The following is a 23974-nucleotide window of genomic DNA, read 5'->3' on the forward strand; positions in this document are numbered from 1 at the left end:
CCAGGCTCGTCTCATCGGACAATCGATGGTCCCAAGGGTGCACAGCACGTCGTGAATTCAATCAGTCTAGTCGCACCATAATTTGAGGAATACTCAGGGATCGCGTCAAGCAGTTTACTACGGTACAGAGGCAGCAAGTGGATGTCTAATGGTCTACGACCACATCCCTGTCATATAAGTGAAGCTCGGTGCGAGAGCGCGACGCGTGAGCATGGCAGAGGGGTTCCTCCGCTTGTCCTTCTCCGCCGCCTCCTTCCTCCGCGCCTTGGCTTCCTTGCGCTCCGCCACTCGTCGTTCCTTCGCGGCGCGCATGTCCTTCGGAGCGGTCGTCTTCAGTTGTTTAACGTGCGTGGGTATATACGCCGGCAGCGCTGCCGTCCTTGGTGCAAGTGCGGACTTGGTAGGAAGGCTGCGTGTATGAGGCTTGCATGTAAGCCATGCAGCCGCAAGGGTCGGGACCAAGTCAAGCGTATCGGCAAGGCTAGTCAATCCTGGGGTATCTGCCTGTGATCCAATCATTTAGATGCAAAAAGTCAGAAAAAGAACTCAAACGCACATCGAATGCAAGGACCGCGACTCTTCGCAATCCAACCGCGTCGGCAAGAGTAAGCTCAGCGCCTTTCGGCAAGCATACGAGCTTGATGGGTGCGTCCGCAGCCGTGCTGGAATTGTGCGCGGCAATAAGATGCGGGATGTGGTCAATCAAGATTGGTGGATCGACATCTGCTCTGCACACGAGGACCAGGCGGATAGGCGAGGAGGACTTGTCAGGTGGTTGTGCCGAAGGCTCAGTAGACGACCCGGGTGCGCTGGTGGCCTTCACGGTGATTGGAGAAGGATAGCGTACGCGTTCGGTCTGTTTCTCCAGTCGTTTCGTAACGTTGTTGATCCCGATGACAACATGATTCTGAGCGGGAGGGGGTTCTGAGTCGTTGACCAGGTCATCTAGAGCATTCTGAACGCGCGTATCCAGACCGGAGGAAGTAGACACTGCGGGATCGGCAGAGGACATCTCAACGTCGCCTTCCTCGGTACCAGGGGCTTGCTGCACGCGCTGCTTCTTGAAGCGCTCCTCCTTCGCTGCGGCGCGTTCGACGCGCTTGCGCTTGCGGTTGTTGTACCGTATCGCGGTCGTGTATTCGCCCATTCCCTCCAACATCGACAGTGCATGAGAGAAAACAAGATTTTGGACATTTTCGGGGACCTTCGGCCTGCAATGTGTAAGTACAATGTGCCCCTCCAGATGTAGATGCACGCACCACTGGATTCGGTAAGGGTTATCGAGCACGCTCTTGAACACGACCTTCTTCTCCTGCGCTGCCTGCTGCTTCTTCCCTTGTGGTTTCTCCCTGTTCGAAATGGTCGTGTGCGTCTTCACCGTCTTGTCCGCCATGGTGGTGAGAGCGGGAGGCAAGCCGTATGATCTCGGCATCACCGGCCCGGACAGTGGCGAGATGAACATGATCGTGTCGCGGTCACCTGCTCTTGCTGCTCTCGACGACGACAAAGACGATGGCGAACGAGGGCCTCGGGCTCGGCGTCCACGTCGGTACTAAGTCCACCATTACCGTCGCCGACCACGCCTACCAGTCTCGCAACGCCCCCGGGCCTCAATCAGCACCACTCAGTCCCATCACGAACACCGTCATACCCAACTCCCTACCTGCTGGCTCCTCCAGGATGCGCGACCTCGAGAGCGCCGCGCTAGGCAGGACGATGGTCAAAATCGACAAATACGGCGGCTCAGGCTTTCTGACGGGCGACTCCATCGACACGAACTGCATCACTCCGAATGGCGGGACGGTATCGCGTGCCTTCGAGTTCGACATGGTGCAGTCCTCCCTTGCACGTAACGACACAGTACTTGCCCCGGGCGCACCCGCAAAGGAACTTAAGTCGCTGCTCGGCAAGGGCGATGGCGCACGTCTCAAGTCGGGTGCTGCGATTAACCGAGAAGAGGACCGCGTTGCACTCGAACACGCCAAATCGAAAGCGCGTGTTGAGCTCGATCTAGTGCTGGAGAACAACGTCTGCGTGCAGGGAGGTACTATAGCCGGCCATCTGTGCGTGCACGTCCGCAAGCGTACGAAACATGAGGGCGATATCATGATTTCTCGCGGCAAGCTGAGGCTCGTGGGTTTCGAGACGCTCGGCGGGCAGCACGATCGTCACGTATTCTACCAGACGGCGGTTTCGATGGCGGACGCATCCGAGCGCTCCGACGCCGTATTGGATTCTCAAGAAGACCTAGACGGCTTCGCGTGGGCGAAAACAGGCGACCACATCATACCTTTCGCCATGCAAGTGCCACTCGAAGGAGACGTTGGCAATGCAAAAGGCGTATTGGACGCCCAATCTGGTGGAGCTTCTGTGCGATATATAATCATGATGTGAGTGCTTTGTACTTCCTCCCGACTTCATCTCATACAATTGACATCCTGCTGTTAGCACCGTGAAGGTCAGGGATCCTGCCACTGATGCTCGGTCCATCGCCCACTTCTATCGCGACTGCGAGGTCTGGCCGCGCCTAAACCCTTCTGCGATCCTTGCACCTGCTCCTCGACCCATCTCAGACACCAATGCCAAAGCGTTGTTCATGGGTGGCTCCGGGAAGGTCTATCTTACAGCCCAATTACATCGCGTCCACTGGATCGCTGGCCAACAATGTTACATCCGAATAATTGTCAACAACGGATCGAAGAAGACGATGAAGCGCCTCAACATTACCCTTGTGCGCACGCTCGTGGCATACAAGCCCAACAGCAAGAAGGACGAGGACGATGACCCGGATGCGTGCTCAGCGACGACATACGAGAAGCAAGTCGCGGAGACATCGCTCGAGATGTGCGAGTCTGGGAGTCGTGGGCATGCAAGTGCAAAGGGATGGTGGACGGGCGTCATGCCAGAGGAGGACAAAGAGTTCTCGCACTTCATTCAGATACCCGTAAGTACCCCGGTATCATCTAGTACTTCGAATGTGATTAACGTTCTTACAGCCCGATGCCCTGACAATCCCTCGCGGACGACTGCTGGAAGTCGAGTATACCCTCCGCGTCTCGATTAGCTCTGGCGGTCTATCTTCCGATCTCACCGTCAAGGTTCCCCTCAGAATCATCAACTTCCTTTCAGTCGACCCTCCACCGTCAGCTCCTGCAGAGGCCGCCCCGATGTCTCGCGGGAGCACCGCGGCCTCTGGTCCGATGCTGGCTTATGACCGCGACGATAGCTACGGTCATTCACGACCTGGGTCGCGCAACGGCAATTATGCACAGGGCAGTGGCGAAGCAGAGATTCCAGCGCCTCAGCGCGCCATTCATTCTCGCCCAGCGCTCCCTGGGATGTTCCAGCTCAGTTCTCTGCCGGAGTCAGATGAACACCTGCGCACACCGGTGGCCCAAACATCTCGGACGTTCCCAGGCAATGCACCAAGCGCTCAGATGGATGCCTATGCAGACGAATATACCGACCCAGACAGCTCGGGCTACTTAGATGAGGATGGAAGCCTGCCGCCCACCGGCCTGGCCAACCTTTCCATGCGAGATGACTCTGACGACGTCGTGCAGTACGCCGTGTCGTCGGCGTCGCAGGACTACAGCAACCAGACTGACAATGGGTCGCTGGAAACCTCGACTGTGCAGGTCGAGTCCGAGGTGGACGCGCCAGTACCATACACGCGTCAAAAAACCTGCGCGCCGTCGGCAGTCACCTTCTCCGACCTGTACTATGAAGACCCCGCCCACCTTACTCTGACTGGGCATAATCGTTCGCGCCAAAACTCCCTCAACACCGCCAGTGCACCAGTACCCCAGCCCACCGCACCTGTCGCTCGTGCAGAGCCCACATCGCATCCGAACTACGCTGCGCACTCGCAAACTCTCGCTGCTCCGCCAGGTCCTCACGACTTCGACGCGCTGCAGCATGCCCGCCGCCACTCGTACTCGGACCTTCCCGCGACCTCGCAGAATGCACAGCGAGACTTCCACGATACCCCCATGGCCTTGCGACCGGGAGGCGCACGCGAGCGGGTAGGAGGCCGGTCTGCCTTCGCGCAGCGCGTGCAGGAGAAGATGCAGGCGCGCGGCAGCAGCATGGGCCCGCCCGCGGAGACGGTTGTCGCGCACGGGTTCGACGAGCTGCCTCGAATGCAGCAACAGGTCCCGATGGAGCAAGGAGCTAGTGACCCGTATTCTGCGTATGGCCAAGGCATGCCTGGCGCCTATGCATCCGCGACTTCTGTGACAGGACACGAAGAGGCCTTCGCGAGCGATGAGGCAGAAGACTTCCGACGTGGTCGTCCGGAGGCTCGTGCTCCTCTGGCACGATATGCGGACGCGGAACTCACCGCGCAGCCAACGTCGTATGCTATCCAACCGTCGCGACCCCTCGGACAGGCCACCTTCCGCGCGGAGTCCCCCAGCCCATCTTACGTGGCGGAGACACAGGTGGTGCCTGCCGGTGTTCGTGAAGCGCAAGGTCGTCCGGGGATTTATGAACTGCACGCGGAAGCGCGTGGCTCACGCCTGCTCCCTACCCCGCCCGTGTCCGCTACTCTGCCACCTGGGCCTATATCGATGGCGTCGCAGGGCTCATCGGCTTCGGCCGCCTCCGTCGAACCTCCTCGAGGGCGGACACGCAGCTTCACTACGTCAGCCGTACCGCCTCAGCCGGTGATGACCTCTCGAGGCTCTGCGTCTCCGTCAAAACCTATCCTCCCGCAGGATGGGCTGCCGACCTCGATAAGCTCCTCGCCCCAGAAAGGAGGCCTGAGCAGCGTTCAAGAGCGCATCAGACAGCTGGAGGAGAGGGCGCGAGCAGGCGCCTGAGTCAGATAATCCCTCATACATCTCGTCATGAACACGACTTTACGACCACGGATCCATCTCGTTGTACTTCATACCCGATTCTGTACGCTGCATACCACGACCTTGACGCCTCGAACGAACGACTTCCATGACACAACGCATCTCATGAGACTATCGTCAGAACTATGTACACTATCCGCTACGCTAGACTATGTAAGGGGGAAGGAGGAGGGGAGTAGAGTACATACCAGGGGATCCTACATCGTAAATTAGGAATATCACGTTAGTTAGCAGTATTCGCGCGGCGGGTTCGCGCTCGTCATCACTGGAACCCAGCCAGGAGGAGAGAGGAGAGGAGGAAGAATGAGAGTAAGCAAAAGATTATAGCGAATAATGCCGCATAGATGAGCGCAGTCACTTCGCCGCGCGACCCGTTCCAGACCGCCAGTCAGCCACCCGGCATTCCATTCATCCGCCCAGGATAGCCAGCGCAGCGCGCAGCTCCTTCTTCGCCTGCTCCGCGTCCTCGTAATCGAGTGCACTAATGGCGAAGCGACAGTGCTTCTGCGTCTTCGCGATGATTTGTGGCGTAAGTTCAACTGTCTCCGTCCCATTTGTGGCCGCCACGGACGCAGTCCGCAAATTGCTCGTCGCAAGAGGGGACGGAGCCGAAGGTGCGACGCCGGTATGAGGGGCGATTACGGTATGTTGAGGCGGGGGTACTGCTGAAGCTTGATGCGAGGGTAAGGACGATGGGCCTGGGGCGGAATCTTGCACGTAGCCCAATGGAACTTGCGCGCCCGATGAAGCACTGCCGAGGGTGTGCAGGGTTCCGGGACCATTGGGAGATGGCTGCCCGTGTGCGCCTCTCGGCGGTGATGACGCCCGTGGCGGCTGAGGCGGCACTGATGGTTCAGATGGCGCAAAGTGCACCGCCTTCGCCCCTCCGTCGCCCGAGGGCACGTGCTTCAGGATTCCAGCGTCGAGCAGCCCGCGCTCGTCGTCCGGGTGCCCTGGGCTGGTTAATCCAGGGGTGGCAGCGGTACTCCAGCTCCCGGGCGTCGGCTCGCTCTCGCCGCCCCATTTGCGAAGGCCACTGAGATGATCCTTGGGTGGCTTGCGATAGTGTTCGTCCTGGAGGTCAATCTTCGGCGGGGGAGGCGACCGTTTGGCTGGGGGTTGCGTGGAGTTAGATAGATCGGGGGAGGTGGGTGCAGTTGAGGGAGCGGATTGTGGGGTATGGTGGGCAGATTGAGGCGTCGATTCGGCAGAGGCGTCGGCGGCTGGGGCGGTGTCAGTAGGAGCTTCAGGCATGCCAAAGTCCTCTTCCTCCCCGCCAGCGGGACCAGGTGTAGGCTTGCGACCTTCGCGGATAGCCTTGGCTATATCGCTCGCCTTCCACTTGGCGTATCGGATCTTGTCTTCGTGCTGGAAGAGTATGAGCACGTAGACTTCGTCGAGCACATTGGCACGCACATAATCGACATATTCAGGCTTGAAGGTCTTGAGAATTTCGAGGAAATTGGCGGCAGCCAGGAATTTCTTCGCTGTAGATCTGGACGCAAGTCAGCATGCCGCCGATCGGGAGCTTGAGGGCACTTACCGTGTTGCATGGCCTCGACGATCCTCGTTATCTGCCATGGTGAAGACCTTGAGTGCGAAGTTTTCGACGTACGCAGAGCTGGCGGCTTCGAGGTCGATCGCATCGTTCGCGCCGATCTCTTCCTTCATCTTCTCGAGCAGCGTCAGCAGCTCAAATAGCATCGCACGCGACGCGTTATCCTTCGCTTTCAGTGCGATACCGACCTGCGCGGCGTAGTAAGCACCTGTGCGTATCTCTGTGTCAGCACCTGCGCGGTATGTAGTTCTGGCGCACATACACCAGTAGGTCATGATTGGGTCCTTTGTGCGGAGCTCCTCCGCGCGCTGGAGGTAGGGAACGATGGGCTTGAGGTTCGGGGTGACGGGCTGAAGGCCGAGGAAGCGGGGGACGGCGGCCATCGTGGCGAACGACGAGGATGGGGCGCAGCGACAAGCGCACAACTGCGGTGGCGGGATGCAAGGATCTTATACGAGCAAGTCGAAGACACAGTAGAGTTCGGGATCGGCCGGACGGTGGGCCTCGAGGCAGACGCGAGGACGAGAGACTAGGAGAGGAGCAACTCCACCTGTTGTCCAGCAAATGGTTCAGTCCAAGCCCCGACGCGTCTAGAGTACCTCCCTCCCGCCATGACGTCGCACACATACCCACGCCCACACCTGGTCTCGAGATCTCACGCGAGCTCCAATGTTCAGTGTATAGTACCTGGCCAATGGCAGGGTCCTTGTTGCATAGAATACAGTGCAGGAGGTAGAGATCCAACAACGTGTCCATAGAATCCACAAATTCGTCCTCAACATCCTCCTTCCTCTCGGTCCGCAACCCCTCTCCCCGGCGTCTAGGGTGGTGATGAACTGTCGTGCAGCGCAGAGCAACGGCGGATCCGCCCAGTGAAGGCGGACTTTGCGCACTTCCAAGGGCATCGAGAAGCGGTGGCGCGCTCCGCTGACGTACCAAGGCCTCCCGCGCCTCACAACAATCGCAGCTGGCACAAACGGAAGGCCCCAACCCACGAGTTATCAGCACGCCGGCGCCAGAGCACTATCGTACCAGTGGGTAATCGCGCACCCTGCCATCTCTGCACGGATCAGGCGACAAAAGACCAGGAACACTCGGAGGTTCGAGCGAGGCCGGCGTCGTGGCGAACTTCTCAGTTTGCCGAACTGGGGTCAGGCGACGCGCTGCTGGTCCGTCGGCGTGCGTAAAGCATCCGCGCTGTGAGGGGAGTCCGTGAAGACGTCCTGCGTTCCCAAGCCTTGCGTCACGAGCGTAGGTCGTCTCGGCCGCGCGCCAGTATCGTCCTGCAGCGCCTTCATCGCCGCCAGCCTATCCAGATCGGCAGCGGCGGACGGTCTTCGCACCTTCTGGCGTGGCGAATCCGTAGGCGCAGGCAGCGACCCATTGCGTGACGATGGGGGGAACTCTATTTTGGGCACTTGGAGTGCATGGAACTCTGTCAGCGCCTTCGACAATTCATCGAGCTGATATCATGTCAGTCAGTACGTCTCAATGAGCAATAGCTATCGACGCACCTGTCCCATGATTCCTGCTATCGCGTCCCTTCGCCCATTGAACTGCTGCGCGAGGCTGGCGAACTCAATCTCGCGCGCACGGGCTTCCGCCACACCTTCGTCCTCCCCGACTGCGTCGTCGTCTCCTGCATCGCTGACTGCGCTAGCAGCTCGGCGTCCTGAAGAGCTCATTTCGCGGCCGAGCATGCCCTCGGTGCTCTGAACCGCTGGACTGGTTGTAGTTGTTGTCGGTAGGCCGCTTAATCTAGCAGTTTCGGCACGCAGCCACGGTCGCTGCTGCGGGGGCTTCACCTCCGCCTTGGGCTTTGCTCCAAGCCCCTCCATCTCTCCATGGGCTCGCGCAACAGAGGCCTGGAGCTCGAGTACACGCGCTAGATTGTTCCACAGAGGGGTGGTATCCGCTGTTGCATTTGGTGCATGAAGTACACCGACCGCGGTGCCATCGTAGGGGTCGCGTAAGGTGTCGCGTTGGGGAGCATACTCCGTAGGGAGCGATGGCTCTGCTACGTTGTCCAAGTCCTCAAAAAGGTCTGAGAGCACCTGATCGTGTGGAGTGGTAGGAAGTTGCTTGCGAGAGCGTTCGCCGGATGCGCGTCGCTCCTGGCTAGCGCGGGGAGGGACTTGCAGCAGCCGAGTATCGTCGAAAGGGCTTCCGAGACGAGAGTCTCGCACGCTTGCCATGACGAGGGCTGAATAGCGCCTCCTTGCGACTTTGAAGGACCCTCGAGCGGGACGCTGGATGATTGTTCGACTTGTCGAAAGAAGCAGCAGCGTTGATCCTGACAGGGGTCCGGAATTACGGGCCGATTTGCATCAACGGAAACAAAACCGTCCATGTTCAAACCGTCAAGCACCTTCTCTTTCGTCTTGCCATCATGGCCGCCAGCGTGTCGTTTTATCAGAACCATTCCTGTGACATCCTCCTATGCAAGGACTGCAATTTGTCTCTCCACGTTGACTATGCTATACCGCCCACTCCAGCTGCGAACACGATCCTGCGCTCCGGGCACATGCCCTCAGATATGGAACGTCAGTCGATTCTTCGCACCATAGAGACGATGGAGGACTGCGACAATGAGTTGGAAAAGCAGCTCGCCGCGCTGGACACCCAAAGGAAACAGCTCGAACAAGCGCGCTCTACTATAAGCAGCGCTCTGATAGTACAGAAGGCATACCTAACGCCAATCCGTCGATTGCCTTTGGAGATCTTGTCGAACGTTATGGCGTGGGCGTGCGAGGGTGAAATTGATCTGGCGGTGCGCGTCTGTCCGCCTTTGGCTCTGAGCGCTGTTTGTAAAACTTGGCGAGGTGCGTCTGAATACCCCGCGGGTGAGTACAATGCTGATGGACATTCACAATATCATAGATTTGATGATTGCTTCTTCCACGTTGTGGGCAAAGTGGTCGATCAGAACGTGCTACTGCACCAATATGTCTACGGCTCGGATGGGTAACGTTGCTCGGAGGCTGCAGGCATTCGTCGAACGGTCTGGAGACGTGCCCTTCACGCAAACCGTCCAATCATTGTGTATCCTCTCGTATCTCAAACTCACCGGTGGCAAGATCTGTACCTTATCGACTCGGCGAGGTCTGTTGGCGCTGTCGAGGATTTCGTCTGGATCAAGAACAGACCCCTCCCGCTCCTGCGAAAACTCGGTGGCACAGTGCGACACTTGGAGCTGGCGGTGGAAAGTGGTGTCTTCGAGGGCTTTTCCAGCCTTCGTTGCGTCGTCATATCTAACGAGCAAAACCGGAATGCAATTCCTGCTCTGCCTTGGGGGCAGTTGGAGGTGCTCGACACTCGCTTGTGCTCAAATGCATACGCCCTGCAGGTCCTACAGCAGTGTCATCAGTTGCGAAGCTGGAATCACACTGTCTTGAGGATCGAACCTGGGCTTTGGGCGCCTCCCAGCCTCGTCCGGCTGAAGCACCTTCGGGTAATCAATATTCACATTCCATTCAACTCCGTACGCAATCCCCTCCAACACCTCATCACTCCGGCTCTCGAATCATTGTCCGTCGTGTGGGAAAATGGTGCGCGATATCCCTTCGCAACTCGCGCAATCCCAGCGTTCGTGGCCCGCTCGTCGTGCACCCTGTGCAGGCTTGAGCTCTCTGCGCCGTTCTTCATCGACTATGACTGCCTCCTTGCACTTCGCGACGTCAGGACACTCCATCTCAAGGGCTCAGACTACGCTCCGATCAATCAGCCATTCATCGATAGACTCATCACGGGCGACTTGTTCCCGTTATTGGAGACGCTCGAGTTGTCCGGGAACCTCACCTTCTCGAATGATTCCATACGGGAGTTGGTACGGGTCCGCGAATCCGCCGAATGCACATTGCAGCAGATTACTCTGGACTTCACGGAACATGACATTGCCAGACATGGGCCGTATCGGGACGTTGTGAATGGGCTACGCGAGGTCCCCCCTGTGTATGTGCGTTCGTGAGGACAATATATCTGTGATAGCTTCTTGCTGCATGTAAGGACCGTTCCATCGTCACATTGATTGTCTACAGATTTAGTTCCACACCTCAAGGACGTCCAATTCGCGTGCGCACTATGCTGAATTTCGCACTGGTGTTTGCGCATGCCATGTCTGACAAGCTCCTTGAGGTGTACGACAGCTGTTCACTGCCGCTGCCCTATCACTCGCATCGGAATCTTGTGGTGTTGCCAACCTCGCGCGGTTTGGATCAGCCCGCACAGGGAGTACACATCGGTGCCGTGCATCACTGACCTGTTGGGTTCAACTCTTCACAGCGCTCACGTTGGCGAGTGGTCGACCTTGACTTCCGTCTAGTCGTCAAGCCCGCTTCGCCTACTCGACATGTAGCCGCGTCTAACGTTGACCAGGCCACTCAGGTGAGCCCTTGAATTGTTACTCTTGTTGCCGGTACTTGAGTGCTTGTACAGCTAACATCTGAGGTCTCCGGGCCATTGCTATATCTATCGTGCCGTCAACTCCCCTTTGGTCTGTATTGTTGCGCTTTTTCGGTACACACTGTCTATCTTGTTTATGGCCAACAGCGCCGACCTACTTGCGTCTGGTCTGTCTCTGCATGTTGGCGCCTTTGGTTGGCACAGGCTCCAGCGCCCGTTGTAGCGAAGGACTCATATTATATAGTAGCATGCGTAGCGATGTGTACGATGAGTGGAAGATCTAGTAGCGTACAGCACACACCCGTCCTGCAATCAAAGAATGTGCGATGTTGGAAGGATGCGATGGTATTGTATGAAGGAAAGTGATAGGAAAACAGAGCTACAATACATCTAGAGGGTAGCCCCTCGTCGTGGCTCATCGTGATACAACGTTGTTGTACTGCTCGCCCTTGACGCTGCCACCGCGCATGGCGGTCTTGACGTTCTGGACGAAGACGTCGCGGTTCTTGACCATCTCCTGGGCCGCCTCTGAAGACGAAATGTTAGCGGCCCCATACACAAATCAGAAGTTCACGCACCCTTGTTCAACGGATCATCGGGGTTCGGCTCGAGGAAGAGGTACTGCAACCCGACCATGACGGAGTTCAAGTTCAGCACCGGCTTCCAGTCTTCTCGCAAGATGTTCAAGCAGACGTTCCCCTCGAGGTCGACGTTCGGATGGTAGATCTGTGGCGGAGTAAGACGCTGAGTAATCCGGCGCATGAAGCGTGGCGCACCTTCTGCAAGCACTTGACCTTGGGTGGGTCGTGCGGGTAGTTGGTGTTAATGGCGAAGGAGAACTGGAAGGCACCGCCCTTGTACATGCCTAAATGCTGGTCAGACAGGCGGAGGATAGGTCGCGTGCCACTTACCCTCATCGGGGGTGATGGTCAACGTGAAGTTGAGGAGATCGTTGGGATCAGGGAAGTGCGTCTTCATTGTGGATGGTAAGTCCAGCTCCGTCAGATCTGTATGTCGCACGTAAGTTGTCGTCTTCGCCTGACTTAGACTATAAACGCACCTTTCTGCACACGAATCTGCGCGGCACTGGTCTTCGGCTTCTTCTTCGCCGCCGCATCCTCGTTCTTCTTCATACTCCAGATCTGAGAGGCCTGTGAGCTACTGTGCTGGTTCACATACACATCTAGTACGCACCTTGATCATGGTTGCAGGCCGCGATGTCGCGTGTGGCGGGTGCGGGTGGTGGTAGTCGGAGGCCAAGCTGGAAACGGCAAGCGCTTCCTCTTTCAGAACCGTCACCGTGACTCGGACGCCATGCGGGGACGGCACCCGCTGCATGCGTCTCCGGCCCTAGCAGCCCTCAATCTTATCGGCCCTCTGCTGCAGACTTGTCCTCTACAACGATGAGCGGCGATCTGTCCACCGACTTACCCATCGTCGACCTCGACGTCTACCGCGCCGGGCCGCCCGACTCCGAGGCTGCGATCGCTGAGTGCAAGAAGGTGCGTCTGATTACCCAACTGCGACGCGTCGTTATTGAGAAAATATAGGCCGCAGAGGCTCTGATCACCTACGGTGCACTTCTAGTACGCGATGGACGCGTCTCCGAAGACGACAACACGGCCTTCCTCGATCTCATGGAAGATTACTTCGCGCAGCCCGATGAGGCACTCAAGAAGGACGAACGTCCTGAGGTCGGCTACCAAGTCGGCGTGACCCTCGAGAACACCGAAAAGCCCAAGTGCGCGGCCGACGAGCCTTGCCTCAATGTCATTGCACGGCTGGATCCTGCGGAGCGACCGTTAGACATCACCGCGCACTCGCCTGACCCCAAATGCCGCTTCTTCTGGCGGATGGGCGAGCGCCCTCCGTATGAGACCCAGTTCCCTGCTCTCAACACGCCGAATGTCGTCCCGGAGGCAGAGCCGCTCAAGAGTAAATGGCCTGTGACGATGGACAAGTGGGGAACGTCCATGAAGCACGCGTACGTCACTTCATACACCGTACTCTCATCTATCTGAGATTCCTGTAGAGTCGAGGGCATAGCGGAGATGACTGCCGTCGGCCTCGGCTTGTCTCCTGATGACTTCACGTCGGCCGGCAGATATGGGTTCGTTTTCTGCAATGTCCGGTCTGAACGTTTGCTGAGCCGTACGTAGGCCTCACCTCCTGGCACCGACGGCGTCAGATCTAAAGAAGTACGGCAAGAAGGACACCATCTTGGCTGGCTTCCACACAGACCTGAACTTCTTGACCATCCACGGACGGTCTCGCTACCCTGGCTTGAATATCTGGGCGCGCAACACCGGCAAACGCATCCCAGTGCGGATGCCGCCAGGCAACTATTTGCTCGTACAAGCGGGCAAGCAACTCGAGCATATCACCGGCGGCCTCGTAAAGGCAGGATATCACGAGGTCGTCGTCAACGACAACACACTTGCTGTGAGTGCATGAGCTCTCGTTTTACTGCGGTGTCGACTAAACAGCTCCAGGCCATGGAACACCGTCGTAAAGAGCATCCCGAGCGACCGCTCATCCGCATATCGTCGACATTCTTCTGGCATCTGTCTTCGGACTTTGACTTGAAGCCAATTCCAAACTTGGTGGACAAGGCACTCGCTTTGCGCGCCGACCGTGTGAATCTGGGCCTGTACGAAGGCGAGGAGCCAGCGTATCCTCCAATGAAGGTTGGACAACAGGTTCAGAAGTGCGTGCCCTGGCCATTACAGTGTCTTTGTGGCTAATCATGTGCACCTCAGCGAGCTCAAGCACATAGCGCTCATGGCGTAGTATACCATCGCGGGATTTCAAGGGCGCTAGCATTGCGACGTGTGTAGTTCCACAATTTTGTTTTTCTATATTCTACGACTCTATGGTAGATATCAGTGGTCTTGACTTCGTACATCTAGCTGCCACGGTAGGTCGTGTAGCTGTAAGGGCTGATGAGAAGAGGGATGTGGTAGTGTTGGCTGGCATCCTCGATGGTGAAGGAGATCTGCAATCAGTGCGTCAGAAACCTGCATCATCAAGCTTTGAGAAGGACCAACCTCAACCCAAGGGTAGAACGATTTACGGCCAGTCTTCTCAAAGTATTCGTTCGTCCTGAAGATCATCTTGTACGTTCCCGGGGCGAGTTCAGCTTTCTGTGCTTTCGCCTCCTCCGAGCCGCGCGGTGGGAGCAGATCTGTGCATCGTCCGTCGGCGTTGGTTGTGCTGATTGATCGTTAGCATGGGGTACACGAGAATTAGCAAGGATGCCCACCCCTTGGCTAATGGATCGAAGGCGAAGGAAGCGTTCTCGGATTGGACGTGCTTGTATTCCTGCAGCTGGATCTCGACGCCTTCTGCAGGCTTGCCAGTGGATGCATCGAGGACTGTATGGAGCTTGTGAGCTACCACCACAACACCGACATCGAGGGCACGCTACTTACCGTGGCAGGTTATGGGGGACTTGGACATGGTGAGGGTAGGAGGAAAAGGTGCGCGTGCAACGGGGCAGGAAGAGGCGCGTCAGTTCTGGTGCTAACTCGTTCATGACATCACCGGGCGCCTATAAGTTCCCATCAATCAGCGCCACATAATCACTCTGATCGGCGATCGGGGGATTGTTCGCCTGGATATCACCGTGAACAGTATGGCCACCGATACTGCTGCGCCGCCTCTGGCGAAGTACTTGGCTTCCACTGGTGTGTCTATAAGTGAATTGTTGGGGGGATGTGTACTTACGGCCTTTCAGAGAAAAAGACCCGCGATAAGGCGGTCAAAAATTTGGCGGTTTTCCTGTCGGATCCCTCACGAGATGCTCTGCCCAAGAGTGAGATGGACAAGCTTTGGAAGGGGCTATTCTACTGTGTGTCCTCATTTCATTACCTACTTGCCTTTGACTAAATCCTTCATGCCAGGTTTCTGGATGTCGGACAAGCCGTTAGTCCAACAAGCACTTGCAAGCGAGCTGGCCGAGTTGGTCCTCACGATCAAGACGACAAGTGCCGCTTTGGCATTTCTGAGGGGATTTTGGGACGCAATGTGTCGCGAATGGGCTGGCATTGATCGCTTAAGGTGCGTGACATACCTCTTCATGGTTGTACTGGGTGTCCAATGCCCTGCATAGATTGGACAAGTACTACATGCTCGTTCGGCGCTTCGTCAACGCATCATTCCGACTTCTCCTGCGCAATGATTGGAGCGAAGAAGTATGCTCGGAATACAACGAAATTCTGACAAGACCTGGGGGAGGTCCTTTGTGGTGCGTCTCTGCCTTTTGGGCCCCTCCAGATGTTAAATCCGCGACCAGTCCTTCGGACCAGAAAATACCTTCTAGCCTTGGTTATCATGTCTGCGACGTCTACCTCGAGGAACTTGAGAAGGCCGTCGCGTCCCGCGAAGACGAAATCCCATCCGTTCCCCTCGCCATACTCATATCCCCCTTCCTCAACCTCGCATCTCGCACCATCAACTCGCGGACATACGCAAGGGTGGAATCAACAGTGTTCAAGCCCTTACTATCGGCGTTGTCAGAAGATGAAGAACCCCGAGCGAAGCGCGCCAGATTGGAGACACCATCAGCGTCGACATCAGACTACCCCACTCTTGTCGACAATTCCCGCGTGGACTACTCGAGCGAGGGAAAGCTTGATCGGCCAAGCTTGAGGAGAGGATTGAAGAAGACCATCTTTCACGCTGCTAGCGCACCGGAGACGAGGGATCCCAGTAGGAAACGGATGTACGCTCTGTGGCAAGCGGACGAAGAGGATGATGAGTGATATACCTGTTCTCTGTACTCGCTGTGTGTACTTTCTACATGTTTCTGGGCTGGCTTGAGGTCTTTGCAGGTTCTCATCGTGCTTTGCCCCGTTCAAGTCGAACTTGATCTTGTCAGATGACCGTGCGCCTTTCGGTCCGTGAGCCGGTTCGTGCCATCGACGGGAAATCGTCATCTCCACTGTCTTGTTCATCATCCAGCAAGTGTATAGTCATGCCGCTGCCTTCCCTCCCCCTGGACATCTACGCGTCGATATTCCGTCACTTCCCTGCGTCTACCAACGACGATGGCAGCGTTAGTCTCGCTCGCTGCTCACAAGCCAACTCACTTCTGCGAGAGGCGGCATATCATTCCGCCCTTTGGGGGCCTCATTACCGAGCCAGATACAAACATTACTCTGGCTTCGTCGATGGCGAAGATGACCTGTCTGGCGATATACGGTCGAAATACATCGCTCGACGACATAAGGACAGCACCGCCCTCCAACTCCTCGAGAATATCATTCAGTGCGTGGGTGACCGGTGTACTACTATGAGGGAGCTAGTATCCCTCTCGTTCGATGTCTGGGATGCGCTTCAGCTGGAGCGCAAGAAACCGCTACCAAAGGTATTCCAGCCTTCTGGCGAGGAGACGGATGCTCTGGTCGCACCGCACGCGCTACCTCGACAGTACTGGGCGGGTGTCGCCTGTGACTTGATTGCCAAATCGTCTGCAACGCTGCTGTGGAGACGACTGAAGGAGGACCCTACGTCTGTGAGCTTTGAGGACGCGATGTCTGCGCTATCTTGCTTCTGCGGGCAGTCATTGCTGGAGGTGAGTCATGGTGGCATAGCGCCAGTCTACTAACTTTCCATCTATACCAGGTCAGAGAGATGTTCCACAACTTGACGTGTCGCTGTCGTATCAAACTACAAGCGGACGGCATTGGACTCGATGGGAATAAAGAGGAATGGGATGTTGTACGTATCTGCAGCGCTGTATGCGAATTCATGCGAAGCGAGGGCTTCGGCCCAGCCGAAGGTCTGATACGCTCGTCCCTCCCTCCGGTCGTATCTGAGCGTTTTTCGCAGGTGCCGACTTTCGCATCGTGCATCATCATTTTGCACACTTCTACCTGACGAGCCACAAGAAGACACTTCCACTGGCGCTCGTACACGTCTTCGTTGCCATCTGCAATAGACTTGGCTTGCAGGCGTCTCCTGTAGACTTCCCCTTCCGCGTCATTGCACACGTCTCGCACCCCAGTCCTACGGCCGACGACATTTATGTGGATGTCTACGGCTCGGACACGCGGGCCATCCTCGATATACGCACCGATGTCATGGCCCGGTGTATGGCAGCGGGCATCCCTCCGGACAAGATCTCGACACACATTGCGCCTCGTCGAGCGACACCTCTGCTCCTGCGTTCCGCGCGGAACATCATATCCTCCGAGTTCGAGGACCTTGAGTCCCCTCGGCTGCTCATACGCGACGCTGTGCATGTATCGAAATGCTTGACGACGCTTCTGTCGGGACAGCCTGGGATGGACCTGTCGGGATTGCTCTTGGGGACGGACACTATTCACTTCGATTGTGCCACCTATCTTTCCGACATCATGGCGCCTGCTCTGCAGGCTCCTCACAATCGACATCTGGCCCTGATGTGCGACAACCGAATTAGGGCGGCGAGAGATTCAGAGGGCGTGGTGACAATGCGGACGTCCTCAGATAGAGAAATCAAGTACTTCGTGGGCATGATCTTCCGGCACGTGCGATATGGATATACGGGTGTCATCACTGGATGGAGTGTATGTCGGCGACCTTCCTTCAACCTCTATCGTTTCTGACCATCCATAGAGCACATGCGAGTCTCCAGAATCGTGGATTCATCAAATGGGTGTCGACCACCTACCGAGAGGTAGGAATCAACCATTCTACCACGTCTTCGACATGTATGGCCAGCAACGCTGTAAGACAATATTCCTTACTCATCCCTATTGCGCTAATCCGCCCGCACAGACGTGGCTGAGGAGAACATCGCCGTGGACCACAGCCCTTCGACGACGATCCAGACTTTGATAGAGAACGTCCCATCACTCGGCATGTACTTCGAAGACGCAGAGATTGGGGAGGATGCGGACGGAAATGAGAAGGCGCGGCTCGTGTTGAGTCCGGAATTCCAGAAGAAATATCCTGAGGATGGGCAGGCGGGCAATGCGTGGATGGCAGAATTGGATTGATCTTGCTTGTTTTCGTGTAGAGTTATTGAACCCTATGTATACTTTGGACTCTAACTGGATGCTGACAGGTTACAAGCACGTTACAAATTACCTGGAAGGCAAGGTCAAGTTTGGCGCGCCGTGTCACGGTTCAAACTTTGGTCACAAGGCACAGCGTGACCGATCGCGTCCTCTCCCTCATCATCACATTCAGCACGTCGTCGGAGGCTCCCCTCGATCTTGACCTCCTCTTCGATGTCGACGTTCGTCAATACGGTGTCGACCCCGGTCGCGTCTACCCAGGAAGGCTACCCTTTCCAGTACCAGTTCTCCATATGGGCTCACCACCTGAACACGGCGGGGCCTAACACAGCGGACGACCACGAGCGATGGTATGCCGAGAGCTGGTCCAATAACCGCATGGTGCTAGCCATACGCTCTGGCATTGACGATGAGATACAGTGGGCGCTTGAGCGGTGCTGTCGGCTATCTCATAGCGAGTCCTTCAAGCTCAGCATCATACCTGGATTGCTAGAAGCATTCATGGAATGGCCGCAGTGGTACGCTGCTGAATGCGCGAGACAACAAGCACACGGCTCCTCCATATTTTCCCTTCCCCCCGACCTCGCCACCAAACGGCGACACGCGATCGAGTCGCTCTTCGCGCTTCGCAATGCTGCTTACACCGAAGGGGCGCCAGCCCAGCTCATCAGCAATCCGGCTACCCTCCCCCTCATCCTCGACATCCTCACCTACTGCGATCCGACGCACGACGAGAATGTGGAGCTCATATCCTATGCGATCGACATCTTCCACGTCGTCGCACCCGACTATGTCTTGCTGCCAAATCCTTGGTCCCCCCCGAGTCCCCTACCCGCTCTCATGCGCATATTCGAGAAGACGTCAATACGATCGCTACATACCACTGCTTTTCGCATGCTGAGCGCCATCTTCACGAACCCACGCAACGTGCAGTACATCCCAATCGAGTCGGAAGCGCTAGCTGTCGCTATACGATATGCGCCTCTCTTCCGCATGGATAGCGAACTTGTCGACGCTGGCCTCAACTACCTCTTTGCGTATCTGTCGCAACCGACAATGGCGAAGAGGTTCTTGCTTCATCCCTCTTTACCAAGTCTTCTTCGGGTGCTAGTAAACATCCTTTTGGTGCAACAGGCTCGGGATACCGTCTCGGACGAAGTCAGCGGGCCTGTGCATGTTATCCCTTCTACGCATTCATTGAACTCGGAGTACGAGCCAACTACGACAGAGATGCAGTCTCTGCTTGCACTGCCCGAGCCAGAAAGGAACAAGAAGTGGTATGTTTACATCTCGCTGTCTCGTGTGTATACTGCTAACTATGGCATAGGATGTCGATTATGTTCGTGCCCAGACCAGGAGGAGAGATCACCCAGGTCGACTTCTACAACCTGTACAAAATAGCGTTCGCCCCCTACGCCGCTCAAACACCCCTCCTCGACCCCGGCTATGTCATCAAGAACGTTCACGAAGTATTCCCTGCGGCATCCGCGCAGGTCGCCGGTGCCGAGGGCGCTCAGCGGTACATCATTGCTGGCATCGCGCGACGGACGAGCTTCGAGGCCGCGGACCGATTTAGGTGCAAGTGGAATAGGCTACAGTGCGATGCGCCATTCTTCTCTGGACCCGCGCCTTTGACGGAGCATGTGATGGAGCACCTCAAGCCGGGCGAGGGGGAGGACGAAAACATCGAGCTTCCGTGCTTGTGGGCGAAGTGCACTGCTGGGCCTTTCCCGCGAGCACGGCTACGCGCCCATCTGCTCACCCACATACCGACTTCGCAACGTCCGGCGAGAGATCCTTCGCAGAGCGACGACATCACCCTATCCTCCGCGACCGCACAGTATCCCATGGTGAACCCGACCCAGCGCCCTCCGCCCCCACTCCGAAGGACCGTCGTGACCTACACTGTACCCGTCGGCGAGCCCAAGACGCTCTCCCTGACCGCGCTCCTGTGCATCCGCTGCCTCTACCGCGCGTCGACGGAGACATCGGAGGGCGCGCCGCACGCGGACGACGACCACTTCGGGTTCCCGGGCGTGGTGGAGGAGGACGACGAAGACATCGCGCAGGTCAGCGAGCTCGGGCTGGAGAAGGAGAAGCAGGCGGAGGCGCGGGGGAGGAGGGCGTTCGCGGCGGTGAAGCACTTGATGGAGAATGTGCAGATCAAGGACGATGCGCTGCAGGGGTGGATTATGGAGATGGCGTACTCGGAGTAGTATACGTAGGGGACGACGGCTTGTGCATGCCTGCTGTACTGTGGTGTACTGTACGCAGAAGGGAGGTGCAGCCGACATCTTGTCATGTTCGTCATTGTGCCATGGAGCGTGGACACGTGTCGCGCGCGCTCCTTGTCCTCCACTTCCATCTTGGGCGACAATGGCCGCCTCCCTCACCTCGCAGTTCGCCTCTACGTACCTGAAGCTACTTCAAGGCCACTCCCGCGAGACCATCAGCCCCAAAGACAGCCTCGATGACTTCTACGCTAAGCTCCTCTCCCTCACTGTCGATCGCGTCGTGCTTGAAGCCGGGCTGACGCGGGTCTCGAAGGAGGCGTGCTTGACGCAGCTCAAAGTATGCTAAGCTATATCTACTTCATGTTTGAGGGTAATATACTGAGGAATCACCTCTGCAGTAGCCCTTCTTCAATGAGCTTTTCGCGTCGTGCTTGAAGTGGGCGAGGGAGGGTTCCCCCGATGATCCTCGGAAGACGAACGCTCTTCAGACGCTGTCTATCATGATAAGATGCGTGCTGGCGAAGAATCTTAGTGGATGGGAAGTGCTGGAGGTATTCGGTGGGGGAGTCAAGGCGGATGCTGTCTTCATGGTGCGGGGTTAGCTTCCTGCTTTGAATTTCCCTCTAATGCCGGTGCCCTCAGGACTTCGTAACATGCCTACAGGATCTGATGAGCAGCAAGGAAAATACACGTACGTGCTCCTTTCATGCTGTCTTTCTTCGACTGACGCAAGATTTATCGCAGCTGCTATCCGACATCAAGCCCTCCAAGTCGCGCTCACTTTCATGTGCGGCATATCCCAGCTCAGCCCTGGCGCGTACTTTCTGCGTATCGACCTCTTCCCTGCTATCACCACCGTACGTATCCTCGACGCCCACTTCCCCACGCTTGCTTGACTTCTATATAACTGAATGACATTGGAATAACGCTCAACGATACCAGATCATCACTTCCCCCGAAACCGAGCAATTCACTTTCGAAGCTGCCTTGCTGCTCGCCATCCTAGCGAACTATCACAAATCGGACGCGGCAACTCTGAATCCGTACAACCAGTCTTTCAGGAACACGAAGGATAGGAAGTTGATGGAGAAGATCTGCTGGGCGAGCAACTATGCGCTGAATACGGCTATCAAGTATGCTTGGCCCGATCGTCGTCAACAATATGCTGAAAACAAGCAGGGCTTACCAAGCCATATCGGACGATGACACGACCGCGACCCTCACCAATGCCTTTGGGTCCCTAGTGACGTCCTGGAGCCCAAATCGCGCGTTCGCGTCGAAGCAAGTCGACGCGCCCCGTGAATTGTTCAAGGATCAGTATGTCCTTCCTGCGTATTGACCTTCCAATGCTCACAGTACTACCATAGACCCATCGAAGGCAGCGTCATCCTACTCCCGGTGTACGAATTCCCGCGACAGAACTCATTGTTCCTCGACGTCCTCCTCAAAGATATTCGGCCAGAAGAAGGAGAGAAAGCCAGCGCCTCAAGCCCCCTCCTTCTCACCGTGTTGTCATTTGCATCGTACGTTCTGACACACGCGACGTCTATCGCCACCCTGCGATCCTTGGGTTACGCCAATCTCGTCATGAACGTACTCCTGAATATCGCGGAGAACGATAAGGCCGTGAAGGCGCTTTGCGAGCCGAGCTCGATGGCGGTGCGACTCTGTCGTCAACGACAGCCTCTCCTACCCGCGCCGAAGGCCGGGCGAACTCCGTTATGTGCTCTGCTCGACTGTTGTGTGCTATGGTTGCGACATAACCTGCATAAGAGGATAGAGGCCCATATGTATCGGTGTGTGCTTCTCCCAAGGCGACGATATGAAACTGAACAATGATAGAATGTGCGTCTGCATCAGGGTTTTCAGAGATTCCGCCTAATGCAGTATACGCGCATACAAGCCTTCGCAAGCTGTAGCAAGGCGGTGCAAGCTTACGTGGCTTTACGGGCCATTATGCTCCACAGCACATCCGGGTGTAATTCACAATTCTTGTAACTTTTGGCAAAGCCGTCGCACGCGTGCGAACTCCTTGCCATGAGCCTTCGATTCTCGCCTTCAACTTGCCAAAAGACCCCTCAGCCTGCTGAAAATAACGCCACTCGAACGGATCCAAAAATCAATCCATTACCACCGGTTCTCTCAGGTTTATTCGTTGTAAATGCCAAAATGGCTTTATTATTCACTTTGTAAATCTGCTACTTCTACTATGGACTATCTAATCTATTTACAACTTTTGGAGAGACCCAGCGCATTATAGGTTTCCCGAGAGAAACATCTGTCAACATGTCAATGATTCCTTCAACTACTCAGCCGCTCCGAGCTCACCTTGACAGAAAACGCAACGAGCGCGCTGTACCCAGAAGGACAGCGACTCGAGACCTGAATGCTGCGTCAGCTGGGCAGTCGAGGAAGACGAAAGCATCTCACCGGCACCAAGAAGGACTACGCGCTGTTGGCACGCCGCGCCGATATCAGTAAGTAACTGAGGCCATAAGAGCGGGCTCGATGACGTACCTGTGGCTCCCGTGTGTCAGGGCTAGAGAGGACTACGCTGGGGGAATCAGAGTCTTCTTATGTACCTGCGCCGGGCGGGACATGGGCAGGAGATACTCCTAGATCGTGAGCTGGACTTCAACCGCTCACGTGACCCGGAATTTGCCAGCGAAGTCATCGGATCAAATCCTGCCGTACGGCGCGTCCCTCGAACCGACTCAGGACGCTCGTCCGCTCGGCAATATCACTCCCAATGTAGAGAATTGCTCAACCTGACTAAATCGAAGGCTGACCGTACTGTTGTAGGTCAGCGTGATCCTTTTAGCAGTTTTTCAGGTCCTCAGACGGCCCAGATACGCTTGCCTGGGCTCTATACTGGCGCACAAGCCGGACACACGCTGACCGTCATTTGACAAGCCGTCGTAAGCGTATTCCTTGTTCGTGACTGCTCATACTCCGAACTACTCTCCCGACCAGACTGCGTGACCTCGTGAGGCCCGCACTCCAAAATGCGGAATCCGCCAATTTCCTGATGTGGATATGTCATCGGATAGTATGGGATCTGCAAGTATGGCGAACGAGGCTGGGTGGGTGCATCTCTGTCACTTCGTCCGCAGACGAGTCGCTTACCGTCCCCCAGATTACCACTGGTCCGAGCTGTGGGCTGCAACGCTGGGCTTGCTGACGTTCTTGTCCACCAAACTTGGCGATCTTGCCACTACGGGAGAAATTGAGGCGTTGATATCAGAGGCAAGTGCCAGCTCTTCGTATGGCCAATTGAAAGCATTGACCCTCGTCTGTAGACGCTTTCCTTTGTACACCTCGCTTTATGGTCATCGGAGCGGTTCTTGCCTACTCCAGAAGCGCTGCATGTCTTCATCGTCAGTATCGTTGCTACTCTACCTACAACAATGCCTGACCAACCTGCATAGTACGAGCTTGTGCGATCGGCGGACTCGCTCAAGAAACAAGCACCCTTGCTCAAAGACTTGGCCTTGCCTCCAAGAACAAGCAGTCGACGACGATCACTCAACACAGAGCTCACAGCCGCGGAGAAGCTCGCACGCATCCTGAACTGCGTTGAGTTCTATGCCACAAAGATATCCGAGGGACGCGCGCGGTCTGCCAACCAGGCGATGAGGATTGTGGCGCGGGAAGTGGACGCTGATGGCTTGCAAGGCGTGGGAGACGGTGCTGAGCTCGAACCACCGTATGTGTCCTTATCTCTATCGCTGCCGTAAACGATTCACACCTGGTTATAGACGCCGGTCGGAGGACGTACTGGGTTTTGCTCGGATAGCATGTATTGATGGGACGGTGTTGATGTCGTAAGGAATTTCTGAATCTACGACGGGAGTGTAGCAAGGCCTGTGGCTGGTGTAACCATAGCTGGTTAGCAGGGTGCCATGGGGTAGGCTG

The 23974-nt window shown here is 56.4% G+C and overlaps 13 protein-coding genes across 13 annotated transcripts; 7 read left to right on the forward strand and 6 right to left on the reverse strand.

Moving 5' to 3' along the window:
* Window positions 1-30: 30 nt before the first annotated feature.
* Window positions 31-1425, reverse strand: SCHCODRAFT_02744328 (uncharacterized protein). Its single transcript, XM_003037347.3, has 3 exons — window positions 1260-1425; window positions 557-1211; window positions 31-504 (listed from the first exon to the last, which is right to left on the reverse strand). The coding sequence occupies exons 1-3, from the start codon at window positions 1391-1393 to the stop codon at window positions 154-156; spliced, it is 1140 nt and encodes a 379-aa protein (XP_003037393.1). The 5' UTR covers window positions 1394-1425; the 3' UTR covers window positions 31-153.
* An 87-nt stretch (window positions 1426-1512) lies between these two features.
* On the forward strand, window positions 1513-4823 carry SCHCODRAFT_02490312 (uncharacterized protein; the record flags this gene model as incomplete). Its single annotated transcript, XM_003038688.2, has 3 exons — window positions 1513-2390; window positions 2449-2944; window positions 2997-4823. 3 exons carry the CDS (start codon window positions 1513-1515, stop codon window positions 4821-4823), a joined length of 3201 nt encoding a protein of 1066 aa, XP_003038734.1.
* Window positions 4824-5270: 447 nt separating this feature from the next.
* Window positions 5271-6803, reverse strand: SCHCODRAFT_02489621 (DUF605-domain-containing protein; the record flags this gene model as incomplete). Its single annotated transcript, XM_003037346.2, has 4 exons — window positions 5271-6230; window positions 6279-6357; window positions 6406-6628; window positions 6683-6803. 4 exons carry the CDS (start codon window positions 6801-6803, stop codon window positions 5271-5273), a joined length of 1383 nt encoding a protein of 460 aa, XP_003037392.2.
* A 103-nt stretch (window positions 6804-6906) lies between these two features.
* SCHCODRAFT_02154475 (uncharacterized protein) lies at window positions 6907-7526 on the reverse strand. The gene has a single exon (XM_050341946.1). It carries the CDS (start codon window positions 7323-7325, stop codon window positions 7011-7013), a length of 315 nt encoding a protein of 104 aa, XP_050202217.1. The 5' UTR covers window positions 7326-7526; the 3' UTR covers window positions 6907-7010.
* On the reverse strand, window positions 7093-8662 carry SCHCODRAFT_01209034 (uncharacterized protein). Its single transcript, XM_003037345.3, has 2 exons — window positions 7935-8662; window positions 7093-7883 (listed from the first exon to the last, which is right to left on the reverse strand). The coding sequence occupies exons 1-2, from the start codon at window positions 8613-8615 to the stop codon at window positions 7572-7574; spliced, it is 993 nt and encodes a 330-aa protein (XP_003037391.1). The 5' UTR covers window positions 8616-8662; the 3' UTR covers window positions 7093-7571.
* Window positions 8663-8809: 147 nt separating this feature from the next.
* On the forward strand, window positions 8810-10387 carry SCHCODRAFT_02744332 (uncharacterized protein; the record flags this gene model as incomplete). Its single annotated transcript, XM_050347182.1, has 2 exons — window positions 8810-9242; window positions 9498-10387. 2 exons carry the CDS (start codon window positions 8810-8812, stop codon window positions 10385-10387), a joined length of 1323 nt encoding a protein of 440 aa, XP_050202218.1.
* A 653-nt stretch (window positions 10388-11040) lies between these two features.
* On the reverse strand, window positions 11041-12068 carry SCHCODRAFT_064684 (putative ubiquitin-conjugating enzyme E2). The gene is made up of 6 exons (XM_003037344.1): window positions 12016-12068; window positions 11882-11963; window positions 11733-11828; window positions 11598-11686; window positions 11400-11547; window positions 11041-11349 (listed from the first exon to the last, which is right to left on the reverse strand). The coding sequence occupies exons 1-6, from the start codon at window positions 12022-12024 to the stop codon at window positions 11237-11239; spliced, it is 537 nt and encodes a 178-aa protein (XP_003037390.1). The 5' UTR covers window positions 12025-12068; the 3' UTR covers window positions 11041-11236.
* A 156-nt stretch (window positions 12069-12224) lies between these two features.
* SCHCODRAFT_02684289 (Clavaminate synthase-like protein) lies at window positions 12225-13642 on the forward strand (the record flags this gene model as incomplete). Its single annotated transcript, XM_003038686.2, has 6 exons — window positions 12225-12323; window positions 12372-12805; window positions 12854-12931; window positions 12981-13263; window positions 13314-13528; window positions 13581-13642. The coding sequence occupies 6 exons, from the start codon at window positions 12225-12227 to the stop codon at window positions 13609-13611; spliced, it is 1140 nt and encodes a 379-aa protein (XP_003038732.1). The 3' UTR covers window positions 13612-13642.
* SCHCODRAFT_02565685 (Hydroxyisourate hydrolase) lies at window positions 13465-14341 on the reverse strand. Its single transcript, XM_003037343.2, has 4 exons — window positions 14253-14341; window positions 14084-14195; window positions 13869-14034; window positions 13465-13816 (listed from the first exon to the last, which is right to left on the reverse strand). The coding sequence occupies exons 1-4, from the start codon at window positions 14278-14280 to the stop codon at window positions 13727-13729; spliced, it is 396 nt and encodes a 131-aa protein (XP_003037389.1). The 5' UTR covers window positions 14281-14341; the 3' UTR covers window positions 13465-13726.
* Window positions 14342-14413: 72 nt separating this feature from the next.
* SCHCODRAFT_02744336 (Nop52-domain-containing protein) lies at window positions 14414-15710 on the forward strand. Its single transcript, XM_050347183.1, has 5 exons — window positions 14414-14507; window positions 14558-14671; window positions 14724-14880; window positions 14933-15067; window positions 15116-15710. Exons 1-5 carry the CDS (start codon window positions 14456-14458, stop codon window positions 15582-15584), a joined length of 927 nt encoding a protein of 308 aa, XP_050202219.1. The 5' UTR covers window positions 14414-14455; the 3' UTR covers window positions 15585-15710.
* A 68-nt stretch (window positions 15711-15778) lies between these two features.
* Window positions 15779-17884, forward strand: SCHCODRAFT_02610933 (uncharacterized protein). The gene is made up of 5 exons (XM_003038684.3): window positions 15779-16396; window positions 16447-16603; window positions 16654-17372; window positions 17422-17533; window positions 17584-17884. The coding sequence occupies exons 1-5, from the start codon at window positions 15797-15799 to the stop codon at window positions 17802-17804; spliced, it is 1809 nt and encodes a 602-aa protein (XP_003038730.1). The 5' UTR covers window positions 15779-15796; the 3' UTR covers window positions 17805-17884.
* Window positions 17885-18202: 318 nt separating this feature from the next.
* On the forward strand, window positions 18203-20189 carry SCHCODRAFT_02610936 (uncharacterized protein). The gene is made up of 2 exons (XM_003038683.2): window positions 18203-19102; window positions 19153-20189. The coding sequence occupies exons 1-2, from the start codon at window positions 18327-18329 to the stop codon at window positions 20039-20041; spliced, it is 1665 nt and encodes a 554-aa protein (XP_003038729.2). The 5' UTR covers window positions 18203-18326; the 3' UTR covers window positions 20042-20189.
* Window positions 20190-20201: 12 nt separating this feature from the next.
* On the forward strand, window positions 20202-23796 carry SCHCODRAFT_02487077 (uncharacterized protein; the record flags this gene model as incomplete). Its single annotated transcript, XM_050342870.1, has 10 exons — window positions 20202-20396; window positions 20461-20649; window positions 20737-20916; window positions 21002-21192; window positions 21239-21376; window positions 21427-21849; window positions 23051-23142; window positions 23196-23350; window positions 23398-23436; window positions 23488-23796. 10 exons carry the CDS (start codon window positions 20202-20204, stop codon window positions 23794-23796), a joined length of 1911 nt encoding a protein of 636 aa, XP_050202220.1.
* Window positions 23797-23974: the final 178 nt, after the last annotated feature.

Source organism: Schizophyllum commune (genome assembly GCF_000143185.2).
Source record: "Schizophyllum commune H4-8 unplaced genomic scaffold SCHCOscaffold_2, whole genome shotgun sequence".
Lineage (NCBI taxonomy): Eukaryota > Fungi > Basidiomycota > Agaricomycetes > Agaricales > Schizophyllaceae > Schizophyllum > Schizophyllum commune.

What these genes read in the sequence shown, in the direction of transcription:
- SCHCODRAFT_02744328 (XM_003037347.3), bottom strand. Translation starts at nt 1,393, where the DNA reads ATGGCGGACAAGACGGTGAAGACGCACACGACCATTTCGAACAGGGAG. An exon ending in AACCCTTACCGAATCCAGTG is followed by an intron (nt 1,212 to 1,259) that starts GTGCGTGCATCT and finishes TACACATTGCAG; the next exon opens with GCCGAAGGTCCCCGAAAATG. An exon ending in TCGCGGTCCTTGCATTCGAT is followed by an intron (nt 505 to 556) that starts GTGCGTTTGAGT and finishes ATTGGATCACAG; the next exon opens with GCAGATACCCCAGGATTGAC.
- SCHCODRAFT_02154475 (XM_050341946.1), bottom strand. Translation starts at nt 7,325, where the DNA reads ATGCCCTTGGAAGTGCGCAAAGTCCGCCTTCACTGGGCGGATCCGCCG.
- SCHCODRAFT_01209034 (XM_003037345.3), bottom strand. Translation starts at nt 8,615, where the DNA reads ATGGCAAGCGTGCGAGACTCTCGTCTCGGAAGCCCTTTCGACGATACT. An exon ending in TAGCAGGAATCATGGGACAG is followed by an intron (nt 7,884 to 7,934) that starts GTGCGTCGATAG and finishes ACATGATATCAG; the next exon opens with CTCGATGAATTGTCGAAGGC.
- SCHCODRAFT_064684 (XM_003037344.1), bottom strand. An exon ending in GCAGATTCGTGTGCAGAAAG is followed by an intron (nt 11,829 to 11,881) that starts GTGCGTTTATAG and finishes TGCGACATACAG; the next exon opens with ATCTGACGGAGCTGGACTTA. An exon ending in CGATGATCCGTTGAACAAGG is followed by an intron (nt 11,350 to 11,399) that starts GTGCGTGAACTT and finishes TTTCGTCTTCAG; the next exon opens with AGGCGGCCCAGGAGATGGTC.
- SCHCODRAFT_02565685 (XM_003037343.2), bottom strand. Translation starts at nt 14,280, where the DNA reads ATGTCCAAGTCCCCCATAACCTGCCACG. An exon ending in TTCGATCCATTAGCCAAGGG is followed by an intron (nt 14,035 to 14,083) that starts GTGGGCATCCTT and finishes ACGATCAATCAG; the next exon opens with CACAACCAACGCCGACGGAC. An exon ending in CGTTCTACCCTTGGGTTGAG is followed by an intron (nt 13,817 to 13,868) that starts GTTGGTCCTTCT and finishes CACTGATTGCAG; the next exon opens with ATCTCCTTCACCATCGAGGA.
- SCHCODRAFT_02744336 (XM_050347183.1), top strand. Translation starts at nt 14,456, where the DNA reads ATGGCCACCGATACTGCTGCGCCGCCTCTGGCGAAGTACTTGGCTTCC. An exon ending in TTGGAAGGGGCTATTCTACT is followed by an intron (nt 14,672 to 14,723) that starts GTGTGTCCTCAT and finishes CCTTCATGCCAG; the next exon opens with GTTTCTGGATGTCGGACAAG. An exon ending in GCTGGCATTGATCGCTTAAG is followed by an intron (nt 14,881 to 14,932) that starts GTGCGTGACATA and finishes TGCCCTGCATAG; the next exon opens with ATTGGACAAGTACTACATGC.
- SCHCODRAFT_02610933 (XM_003038684.3), top strand. Translation starts at nt 15,797, where the DNA reads ATGCCGCTGCCTTCCCTCCCCCTGGACATCTACGCGTCGATATTCCGT. An exon ending in GCGGGCAGTCATTGCTGGAG is followed by an intron (nt 16,397 to 16,446) that starts GTGAGTCATGGT and finishes CATCTATACCAG; the next exon opens with GTCAGAGAGATGTTCCACAA. An exon ending in CATGTATGGCCAGCAACGCT is followed by an intron (nt 17,534 to 17,583) that starts GTAAGACAATAT and finishes CCGCCCGCACAG; the next exon opens with ACGTGGCTGAGGAGAACATC.
- SCHCODRAFT_02610936 (XM_003038683.2), top strand. Translation starts at nt 18,327, where the DNA reads ATGGAATGGCCGCAGTGGTACGCTGCTGAATGCGCGAGACAACAAGCA. An exon ending in CCAGAAAGGAACAAGAAGTG is followed by an intron (nt 19,103 to 19,152) that starts GTATGTTTACAT and finishes ACTATGGCATAG; the next exon opens with GATGTCGATTATGTTCGTGC.